Here is a 13,298-nt window from a genome sequence, read left to right as displayed (position 1 = left end):
TCTACATTATCAGTCATTCTAATGTAACATAGTCAATAGTGTCATCTACATTATCAGTCATTCTACTGTAACATAGTCAATAGTGTCATCTACATTATCAGTCATTCTAATGCAACATACAGCCAATAGTGTCATCTACATTATCAGTCATTCTAATGTAACATAGTCAATAGTGTCATCTACATTATCAGTCATTCTAATGCAACATACAGTCAATAGTGTCATCTACATTATCAGTCATTCTACTGTAACATAGTCAATAGTGTCATCTACATTATCAGTCATTCTATTGTAACATACAGTCAATAGTGTCATCTACATTATCAGTCATTCCAATGTGACAAACTTTACACAGAGCCTCATCTGCATTATCAGTCATTCTATTGTAACATACAGTCAATAGTGTCATCTACATAATCAGTCATTCCAATGTAACAAACTGTTGATAGAGTGTCAACTGCATTAGCATTCTAATGAAAACTGTTGATAGTGTCATCTACAGTATCATTTTATTGTAACAGATTATTGATAGTGTCAACTGCATTATCATTCTATTGTAACAAATTATTGATAGAGTGTCAACTGCATTAGCATTCTATTGTAACAAATTATTGGTAGTGTCAACTGCATTATCATACTATTGTAACAAACTGTTGATAGTGTCAACTGCATTATCATTCTATTGTAACAAATTATTGATAGAGCGTCAACTGCATTATCATTCTATTGTAACAAACTGTTGATAGTGTCAACTGCATTATCATTCTATTGTAACAAACTGTTGATAGTGTCAACTGCATTATCATTCTATTGTAACAAATTATTGATAGTGTCAACTGCATTATCATTCTATTGTAAACAAACTGTTGATAGTGTCATCTACATTATCATTCTATTGTAACAAATTATTGATAGTGTCATCTACATTATCATTCTAATGAAAACTGTTGATAGTGTCATCTACAGTATCATTCTATTGTAAACAAACTGTTGATAGTGTCATCTACATTATCATTCTATTGTAACAAATTACTGATAGAGTGTCAACTGCATTATCATTCTAATGAAAACTGTTGATAGTGTCATCTACAGTATCATTCTATTGTAAACAAACTGTTGATAGTGTCATCTACAGTATCATTCTATTGTAACAAATTACTGATAGAGTGTCAACTGCATTATCATTCTAATGAAAACTGTTGATAGTGTCATCTACAGTATCATTCTATTGTAAACAAACTGTTGATAGTGTCATCTACAGTATCATTCTATTGTAAACAAACTGTTGATAGTGTCAACTGCATTATCATTCTATTGTAACAAATTATTGATAGTGTCAACTGCATTATCATTCTATTGTAACAAACTGTTGATAGTGTCAACTGCATTATCATTCTATTGTAACAAACTGTTGATAGTGTCAACTGCATTATCATTCTGTTGTAACAAACTGTTGATAGTGTCAACTGCATTATCATTCTGTTGTAACAAATTTTTGATAGAGTGTCACTGATCACTGATGTTAGAACAGCATAATTTTCATTTAGGACCAACTAAACACAATGAGAAATAATCTGATGAAAATCCCATGTCAAAGTCACCTCCCATTAAGGAGTAGCAATAAGGTTTACAAGATGGATGCCAACATGGCCACATCTGAGGTCAGGTTGGCACCATTTTCATTTAGTACCTACACATCATAAGAAATCTTAGTATATGCTCATTTTTTTCTCCGTTAACTTTACATCTCAGAATTGTTCAGTATTTTACGATATTGTACACTTTCATATTGCATTCATGTGCATAAAGGAACTACTTTCTATTGTAAACAAACAATGGATGCAGACGCCAGCACTTTTGATTTGTAAACAAATCATGTACACTTGCATCGTAGACGCTTTACATTTTGGTTGATTAAATTTGTTTCAGAATGAAGTAAAACAGATGCTTCATGGACTGCCACATACTAGCTACTTTGGCACATTCCGTGTTAACTTTTTTTATACAATGTTTCAGATTTAGGCTAGCTATACAGCAGACGCAAGAAAGGGTACTTACAAATAACATACAAGTGACAAGGTATATAAACTGTCTTCTTTAGCTGGTAATAGGAATGGCAAACAATTACACTTACAGTTTTACATCCTGAATTTCCTCAAAATGTACTTTCTGCAAATTTGAATTACATGAGCCATGTCATAGGTTCTCAATCCTGATTACACATTTCGAAATTGTACAGTAATTTTGATCATAAGTGCAATTACATCCTCCTTACTGCAAGCAAAATGAAATAAGCATTAAATTCCATAACGCATTTTTGATAATTGCAATTGGAAAACTTCATGTTTTCCCCACATTATGATTTCAAACATTTAATGACAGAAACAGAAACACATCTGCGTATGTCAACACACTTCTCCCTCGCTTCTTCAATCCAATGTATTTCATATGGAATTGTGACATATAAATCCAGTCCATAATCAATAAATTTCATAGAACTGAAACATATACCAAATATCCAGATCAAATGGAAAAGTTGTTGCAATGCGCATTCATTCACAAAATGACTCCAAATTTCAATTTTAACTAGACACGACATTTTCTTTCGAACGTTATGTTGAGCACATGAATAAGCTCAAATTTATCTGGGCGAAGTTATGGCACAGTAATAATGTTGTTGTTATGTAATGATGAATCTGCACTTGTGTATTTAGTTTGGAATACGGCATACATTCAGTTACTTTCTTGACTGTATTTTGTTAATATAATTAAGCATTAGGTAAAATAAGAAAATGAGCATATAATAAAAAGGTTACTGCATTTGTATGGGAAAATATGAACTTGTTTTGTCGGATGGATATACTGTACTCCCAAGGTCATGCAGTATTTACATCTGAAAAACTTGTTCATATTTTCCCATATAAATGCAGTAACCTATAATTATAGTGAAAACCCTATGGTGATATGATTTTCAATCTAGGAGCAGTATTGATAAGATAATCTAGATTGCTGCTCTGGCAGCCATCTTGGTCATCAGACTGGCACACTTTTTATTTAGGACCAATACTTTAAGAATTATTTCAGTGAGAACCCCATGCTGATATCATTTTCCATTCAGAAGGGGCAGCAATGACAAGATTTTCAAGATGGCTGCCCTATTGGAAATCAGATCAGCATCTTTTTCATTCATCAGACACAATAATAAGTCATCTGGTGAAAACATCATGTCTTTATAACTTTCAATATGCCAGATTTACCATATATCGTGGGACATGATGGAATAAATGAATTTTTTCCTGTCCAAGAAATTATGGTCAAGGACGAAATCCCTTAAATGCCCCCAAAATAGGTCACTGTGATCAAACTTGATACTGCTGAATACTACATTAACAACAGTGTTCATGATACATAGGAACATTCAACTGATTGGACTCCAAGTCATCATCATAAACTGAACACTGCCACCAAAAAATTAAAACCTACCTCTCACCAATACTTTGCAAGTGAGACAAACAAAAACTGACCTTCTGACGATGGCGACTGCTCCTGGGCTTCATATAACATCTCCTTCATGATCTGAATAATTCAAGAAAGTGAAAAAGTGGTAGAAAACATTAAAGCTGCAACATTTTTTAAATACCTTTAAATGTGCATAAAATAACTAAAATAATTTGTTTACTCAAAGATTAACCTAGTTATTCTAACTGTGCCTTACAAGTTATCAGCTGAGAGCTAAATATAGGTCTCTGCAATGTACATACATGTACTTCCCAGGTGTGTGTTGTTAATCCAAGCAATGCTTTACATTAAATTCGTTGCTTGGGTGTTTTGGTAACTTTGTGATGAAAAGAAATAGGTTCATACTTAGAATTAACATGAAATATGATTTATGCCAAAGAATATTTCTGAACTCATATACTAAATGCACCAAAGGCTCATCTGAACTTGTAGTTTTTTTATTTGACAGTGCCTGGGTAACAATCTATAACTTATTGAATTTAATTAATGATTTAAATTATACTGTAAATAGGTTGTTGATCTCATACTGAAAAATATATGATGCTGGCAGTTTTTATGTCACTGGCACCACTTTCATTTATATGGTGGTGTTACCCCAAGGCCAATTTATGCCATAATAAGGCATTTTGTCCCCCACCAGTCCATTTTATTTAACATCAATCAAAATTTTATTCCTCTTTTATATGGTTGTAAAATGACCTGTTTCATTTCTCACAAATTATACATGCTTTTTTGCATACATTTATTGGGAATGATTCATGCTAAAGTTACTGTAGCAAGAAGACGCAACCATGTGAATAAAGAGACAACATTCTTCATCCCTTTGAGTATCTTGTAAGAAAAAAAATATATAAGAAATAAGCAAAGGAAAAGTTAATATCAACTCTTTATAGACGACTGATTGACATGGATATATTACACAAATCTAAATCATGAGTTACGTACTGCATACACTCACGAATTGAGTTCAACACAGACCTTGCTATGTCATTTCATAATACACCATCAGGTCAGGGTATATCTTGTTTGTTTTGCTGCTTACTCCTAACAAAATGCATAAACCCAGATCTGCTAGCTCATTATGCGATGGTAAGTCTGTCTTTGCAGTTGGACTAGACTTATAAGTTAGTATATCAGTATAAATGTAATAAGTATGGGTTACTGAATTTGACTGTTTTGGCATAGGCCAGTACCCTTGTGAGACAGCACACCAAAGCAATGAGCTTACACATTAATATTTTTCAGTATAAGGTTAATATCATATCATATATACTTAAATCATTAAGAAACATACAACCATTATTTTGTACAACAATCTTGACACAGGAAGCAAAAACAAAGTTCTATCTTAAAAATTAACTTTTAGCTTCACACAATTTAAATCCCCATCTTAAATTTCAATGCATGAATGATCATCTCATTCATATTCACTTCGTTATGATGTTAAATAATATACATGTACATGAAATCAATGCAATGCCTTTAAAGTTCATGGTCGCAAAAACTAGTAATCATCAAATATTATTATCATCTAAACATGTTCTTAAGCTTCTGTGTGGTGGATATCAAGAGTTCAGTATAAAATCAACTTAAAATTTGACAAAAATGTGTATTTTCTCAACTATCAGCAATTGAGGCTATCCTAATATAGATGTCACTGACACTGCATTGAAAATTTCTACAATTATGTTTGCCTGCCATCAGTGTCTCTGTATGCTATGCTTTTCATAAACAAAATAGACAGATAAAAGCATGTGCAAATATTCAGCAAAAATCTGAAAATACCTACAGTATATGCTCACTTGTAAGTTATATCCACATACCCAGATCTGCTGTCACATAATGCATCAGTATATCTGGAACTATGCATTTTATTTCTGAATAATCAGTAGAACAAACAACATAGACCCTGATCTGCCTGGGCATTATGCAACAGCAAATTAGAGTCTAATGTTGTTTGCAGTTGGACCTGGCTTATAAGCAACTATATGTGGCACATTCAATATACTAAATATTATGTGGCACATTCAATATACTAAATATATGTGACACATTCAATATACTAAATATATGTGGCACATTCAATATACTAAATATATGTGGCACATTCAATATACTAAATATATGTGGCACATTCAATATACTAAATATGTGTGGCACATTCAATATACTAAATATATGTGGCACATTCAATATACTAAATATGTGTGGCACATTCAATATACTAAATATCATGTGGCACATTCAATATACTAAATATATGTGACACATTCAATATACTAAATATATGTGGCACATTCAATATACTAAATATATGTGGCACATTCAATATACTAAATATATGTGGCACATTCAATATACTAAATATGTGTGGCACATTCAATATACTAAATATTATGTGGCACATTTAATATACTAAATATATGTGGCACATTCAATATACTAAATATATGTGACACATTCAATATACTAAATATATGTGACACATTCAATATACTAAATATATGTGACACATTCAATATACTAAATATATGTGACACATTCAATATACTAAATATATGTGGCACATTCAATATACTAAATGTATGTAGTTATGCAACTTGGGAATTGTTTTAAAGTATCTAATAATGGAATTTAATTTCCATAGATTCTTGTAAACAAAGGAAACATTGCTATAATATACTTTGTTAAAACAAGAATTCAGATGGCTATGGTGAGACTTTACCTTTTCACCAAATCTGCCCCAGCAATTTTTTGAAAGATCACAAAATTTTCTGGCAAAGTAAATTTCTTTGGTTAATTTAACAAGATGTACTGCATTCTTGAAGAAAATAACTCTAAGAACATTTTCTTGTTTCAAAAATGAATCAAGCTGTTGAAAGTTTCTATTTTGTGAATGTTCTTTTAAAATATGCCATTTGTCAGCTTTGTCTTTGCCTTCAATGAGTGAGTTGAATTGTTGTTTAATCCAGGATAAACAATAGCCAAACAGTGCTTATTCAATCAACAGGCATACAAACTCCAAGTGATCCCATTTTCTAAATAAGTTACTGGTGGAATTAATAAATCAATTAATTCACTTAAATTAAATAAATGATAACAATCAAAGTTAATCCCACAGTGAAAGGTTGTTGCAACTATCAGGAGCTACTGTTAACACGTTAACCCCTGGAGGTTTTTATCATTTTTGCCTGAAAACAGTGTAGGAAAAAGATTTTGAAAGCTATTTCTGAACAGATCCGAAAACACCAAATCCCTGGTGATCTTTCAATAACATACTGCCTAGTTGTGTTAGAAACATCGTTTTTCATTGGCTATTTGACTCGCGCATAAGCAGAAGGGTACAAGTTGGAGTTCTTTTCTTTTTTTTGTTGCTAAACAGAGCCATTATTTTTGTATCAAGACCACACTTTATTTCAAATGCCCATCTTATCCTACTTTTTGCAAAGGCTCATCTGCCTGTCTGCTGTTCATACCAGTTTGCCTTGGACCTGAGACCAAAAAGTCTAAAATCCGGACACAAAATCGGATTCCAACCATGGGCGAATTTACGGTAGAAGAAAGTCGGGTCCAAAAAATGAGGTTTTTTAAATCAGTATTTTGTAGTGCAACTAGATATTCCATATTATTTGGCACCATTGTAGAGCTACATCTGTCTACCTTTCTATAATACCACCCACTTTATTGTATCATGCATGATCATGATGCTACAGAGCTCGGCAGTAGGCTACTACCTCCTGCCCCGTAAAGTCGTCGCTAGGGGTTAATGTGTTAAGCAAAATATGACCTTTTTACTGAGGCTGCCTTTAGCAAGAAATTAAAAAATAGCTAACACTGGCCTTAATCTAAATAACTTTAATTTAAATTCTAATCTAAAAGACATCATCAATGAGCTTAATCTTACTAAAACTTTTAACACTCACCTTATTCTAATAGACTTTAACAACAATTAATCTAAACGACTTTTAACACTCACCTTATTCTAAAAGACTATAACATTGATGAGCAACATCCATACGTAAATATACCTTCCTTTTGTATCCCCACCCTATCCCATAATGAAAATAAGCATACAGTCAAAAGACACGTATAACTTTGTTTAAAATAGGTCAACATCTATATTTTCTCATGGTAAGTATAATATATCGAAAACTTAACATTAATCCACTAAAAATGATTTGTCAATATCTGCATATCTGGATGATGACCATAACATGTACCAAGTTTCATACTGCAGGACAAGTTGCATTTACAAGATAGTTTTACACTGCCTTCAAATGCTGGACATCAATGGCCACAATATGTTTAACAAAAATTGCACAGGTCAAGTAATTCATCAATATGCCCATCCTCAAATGATGACCATAACATACACACACATAAAAGTTTCATGGCAATTCATCAAAAACCGTGGAAGTAGTCGTGCTAATGAAATCACTTGCTGGATGGATCGACATATGGATTACCTTCACCTTTCTAGAGATGGTGGAATATCGATAAATTCTATCCATGATGTTTGTGAATAAATAAATTGGTATAAGATATTTTGTGTTTGTAATGCACACACTGTGTTGTCAGTGAAAGTTTATTTGCTGGCAATTAAGTATTCAGATGTCAATTTATTTTAGGAAAAATAATTCTTGAAGTTTTAAATTAATATAGACCCCCCCCCCACCTTAAAGGACATATATATGCATACAGAAACATAATTGTGATGTATCTCATTATTTTATTATTGCTTTTTCTCCACTGAATTCAGATAAATTATATTCCATGCCTGGACAATTAAAAATTAAGCATCTTGTTTCAATGAAAATATTAGGAATTCACCGTTAGGGATACAATAAGATTGGACATGTATTGATACTACTATTCATGTCATTCAAATGATGATGTCTTATACATGCATGTCTCTGTTATCATCTACATGTATCTACCAATCATCTTACATATGTATGTACCTATAATTTTATACATGTATGTAGCAATCATTTTATACATATACTAATTATCTTGTACATGTATGTACCAATTATCTTATACAGGGATCATCCTGAGCTTCGCCAATGTCGCAAATTGCGATTTTTTTCCTTTATTGGCGACAAAAATATCCCATCTGGCGATCTTTTTGGCGACATACTTTTTGGTTATTTAATTTGTACATACAATCATGGATTTGGACTGGATAAATTAAAAGGGAGAATGAAAGGAAGCCACAAACTTGACTAAGCAATGCATTGGAATCAATCTGTTACACAAATGATCCTTTGTTCATATTGACGACCCCATCTTTACAGTGCATTGTTACATCATAATCTGCTTATGCTGACATCTGGGCTGAGTACTGTATGCTGCGATAGTCAATCATGCTACCGCACTATACCTACAACTGACCGACTTCTGAAGATGTGAATAGAACAGATACAATTGTATGGCTAATCCTTCTGTGTTTTTTTTTTTTTTTTTTTTATTACATATACCAATACAACAGTTTCGCTGAACCTTTATAGAAAACTGATAACGTTTGAAGTACCCACTGTGTATAAATACAAAGCAAATGGAAAAAATCTCAATCACAATTATATCTGTCGCCAGTGCAGCATTTTACTCATTGACCTTTTCCTTTTGCCATCAATTCCGTGTTACGGCTGCAGAGACTTAAACTCCGTAACAAGAAATAGCACAAAAAAAAAACAGTTTTGCATAATTAATAATAATTATTTATTTCTCAAAATACAGGAGTGAAAGAATCCCTAAATTGGGTGTGAATTTATGCTTATATATACGGTCCAATATTGCCAGGTGTTGACCCGTGTAAGTTTCATTTGTGGGAATCGAGATCCTATTTTGCTTGTCGAGAAAATTTATACAGCATTCAGTGATCATTCTTGGGATTTAGGAAGCAATTCACTACAAGCTTTGTGAAGCTAGCCATAAAGGGGTGGGGGTGGGGTGGGGCTGCTGAGAGACTACTGGTGTCACCTGTCAGCACTGTAGACTGTGAACGTGGATTCAGTAAGATGAACCTCATAAAAACTGACATCAGAAATAAGCTCTGCATCTCATCTCTCAAGAATTTAATGAGAATCAGCATGTACAGATGTGAAAAATTAGACTTTGAAACTGCACTCAACAAGTGGGCAGCCCTAAAATCGCGACAGATCTTCATGTAACACTTTGTAACATTTTGTTAATGCTTGTTGCAATTAAAGTATTAACTAACCCATCTTTTGTAATTTTCATTGCCTGTTACATTAATAGACTAAATTAACACTTGGAAAAATGTACAATACTTGTTTTGGCGACACTTTTTGAAAATTGGCGACAAAATATTGAGGTTGGCGATTTTTTTGGCGACAGCTTTTTAAAAGTCAGGACCATCCCTGCTTATATATATATATCTACCAATCATCTTATAGATGCATGCACCATTCATCTTACACATGTAATAACCAATTATCTTATATATGTATCTACCTATCATTTTATATATACCAATTATCTTGTACATGTATGTATCAATTACACCACTCCCTCGATAACTTCAGCCCCGAAAACTCGTGAACTTGCTTATAATGTGGGATCAGGCATGGATCCCATTTTTTAAAACCAGAAAATACCCCCAAAATTGATCCCTATTTCTGTAACTTGAAAATCGCAATCAAAATTGGTAACTGAAACATTGATATATAGCTCATTTTATGGTCGAAAACGGTAGACATGACCTAGAAATTTTAATCATCATTTTGAAATTATCAACTTTTAATAAAAAGTCATGTAACTGGTTACATTTTCTTCCAAACGACATATTAATATGCCGTAATAAAAGATATTCAAGGAAACTTTGATCAATGAAATGTCACTTATGCCTAGTGTATACAGTACATTAATATTTAAATGCCAATTAAATAATTTTTATTAAGTGAAATTTGTGTTTTAATTCTATCTTTTAGTTCTTCTTAAGTGTAATCATCATAAAAAAAATGTGTATATAAATGTAAAACGTGTCAATCTACCTAAAGAGCTATGTCGATCACAAATGCAATGTGTATTTAAACATAAAATGTGTCAGTCTATCCAAACAGCTATGTCCACAAATGTTTCTCTGAGCTGACCATGTTTTAATAACTAACTTGCGGAAGTATTTGTTGTATTGTTGCACTGAATTAATAGCTGGCCTCCTTTGTATTATCATGTTAATTATGTCTTTTGAATCAAATAAAGGAGGTAGAATAATAATATAAAGTTAAAAGGCATTCAAATCCTACATACTTAAAAATTTAGTGGGTGAACTCACTTCAGTTAATCAATCAAACCCTGTTATAAATGTTATTGTGTATGTAACATAAATTATCCAACTCATTCATCATTGTGATCAAAGATAGCAAGGCAACCAAACATGGTTTCACAGATACGGACCATTGTGGGCAAGCGATTTTTAGAGAATTCCTGAACTGGCACTTAGAGATATCCTTTACTACTTTCAATGAAATCATGATATCAATATTGTATTAACTGAACAATACAAAAATTGAGTTTTGATGAAAGTGATTGTCTCATAAAATAAATGTAGCTAGTTTTTTTAAAAAAAAAAGGAATCTTACTTGGTGGTGTATCAACAGTTAGTCTAGTTCCCAGCTACTTTCACTCGGAGTCCTTACTTGGTGGCATACTATTAAGCCAGACTAATCAACAAAACAAAAAGCAGTGACATAATACACAGATGTTTTTTGTGTACACATGATGGTTGTTGAAACCACTAGAAACAATCTTTCATACATGTATGTACAAATCATCTTATACATGTATGTAATTATCATCTGATACATGTAACAATCATCTTAAACATGTATGTATCAATCTTCTTAAACATGTATGTACCAATCATTTTAAACATGTATGTACCAATCATCTTAAACATGTATGTACGTACCAATCATCTTAAACATGTATGTACCAATCTTCTTATACATGTACCAATCATCTAAAACATGTATGTACCAATCATCTTAAATATGTATGTACCAATCATCTTAAACATGTATGTACCAATCTTCTTATACATGTATCAATCATTTTATAATATAAGTACCAATCATCTCATACAAGTGTTATGTATATCTATATTTTTTGTAACTTCTGGTACATGATTTTATTTAATTTTCATAATTTTTATTCATGATCATAAACTGCATAGAATAATTTGTTGTTATAAATTAGATGCATAATTTGGCTCTGCTGAAATCAATAATTATGTAGGATCTATAAATAGATGTTTAGGTATGTGTTGACAGTAATAATAGTCATATTAATAAGACTCAAAATGGTGCCTATGGCGTATTTTCTGTGACTGATGAGATATGGAAGTTTCAAGAAGAATCCTGTGGATTCCCATTGGTGCGCAAGGTCATGTAAATATACATAATTTGTCGTAAATCAATAGTGTATGTTGTCACATGGAGTCTATTACGAGCTACTGTCACAATATACGGTGTATATAAGGAAAAAATTAAGCATTCAGTTTCATTCCGATTTCTGGAGTCAGTTCCTGGTGTAAATAGGCAGACATGTTTTGTGTTGTATTTAGATATTTTTCGAGAGGAAAAACATTTGCTTAGACTGTTCAGTTGTGATAGAAACTGCTCATTATTTGGACTCTAATATTATTCTGGAACAGTTATAAATTATTCGAATGAATTCTGGACAACGCCATCTTGATGATGTCACAGTTCTTGAAGGAACAGCACATTTCTGGTATTGAAAATTATAAGAGATTTTTCATTCATTTATTACTTACATAGTCCTTTACAAGGGCTAATTTTGGACTTACATAGTCCTTTACAAGGGCTAATTTTGGACTTACATAGTCCTTTACAATTTTGGATTCATTTTATTATACTGTAAGTTATTCTCATATTTATTACTTTAATAATTAAATTGTTTATTAAGGTTTACAAAACTTGTTGGTTTTGCTTCTTTTCTGTTACTTAAGTTTGTGGCCATAGAGTCATAACACATGTCCCAATCATCTTATACATGCATGTACCAATCATCTTATATTTGTATGAATTATCATCTTATTCTTGTATGTACCAATCATCTCATACTTGTACCAATCATCTTTGTATGAACCAATCATCTTATACTTGTATGTACCAATCATCTTATACTTGTATGTACCAATCATCTCATACTTGTACCAATCATCTTTGTATGAACCAATCATCTTATACTTGTATGTACCAATCAGAGATATCCCAGAGCTTCCAGCTAATGTATCCACCCATCAAAAACTGGACAAATGTCAGACATGAACAGTCCTCGACTAGAAAGTGAAGATCATGGAAGTTGGGACTCACACTGCCAATGTACTGTTCTCTGCAGGAAATTAAATATTAAATCTGCAATAACTTATTTAAATCAATATTTATTGTTTACATATTATGAAATGGGTAATTTTACCATTGAAACAAAATCAGAATGGAAATTTAGCGCAGCATGAACGTGAATTTGCCAAGTGAATGGAAACGAAATAAATGCAGAATGAATGCAGATAAAATGACAAACATACTTTCAAGAGAATGAAAAACAAAATGAAATGCATTTCACTGAATGGATTTAGAAAATGATTATTTTTAAGCTACTACTAAATTTCCATGGTTGAAGAATTTGATTGCTTACACTTAGATTTCACCCTTACAAGCCACGTTATTGTTGTTATCAGGACAGATATTTTTGTTATCAGGACAGACATAAAAAACAACAGCCACTGATATGAA

The 13,298-nt window shown here is 32.1% G+C and overlaps 1 protein-coding gene across 2 annotated transcripts in view; it reads right to left on the bottom strand.

Moving 5' to 3' along the window:
* Positions 1-13,298, bottom strand: part of LOC149780446 (solute carrier family 53 member 1-like) — an 86,313-nt gene that overhangs the window by 48,461 nt on the left and 24,554 nt on the right. For both annotated transcript variants that reach the window (XM_089937382.1, XM_089937383.1), the window contains exon 3: positions 3,525-3,576. In XM_089937382.1, the coding sequence (XP_089793508.1) occupies positions 3,525-3,576 (52 nt within the window). The remainder of the gene's footprint in view (positions 1-3,524; positions 3,577-13,298) is intronic.

Source organism: Sinohyriopsis cumingii, chromosome 16, assembly GCF_028554795.1.
Source record: "Sinohyriopsis cumingii isolate HCF-2022 chromosome 16, ASM2855479v2, whole genome shotgun sequence".
Taxonomy (NCBI): domain Eukaryota; kingdom Metazoa; phylum Mollusca; class Bivalvia; order Unionida; family Unionidae; genus Sinohyriopsis; species Sinohyriopsis cumingii.
This window is presented reverse-complemented; position numbering and strand designations above follow the sequence as displayed.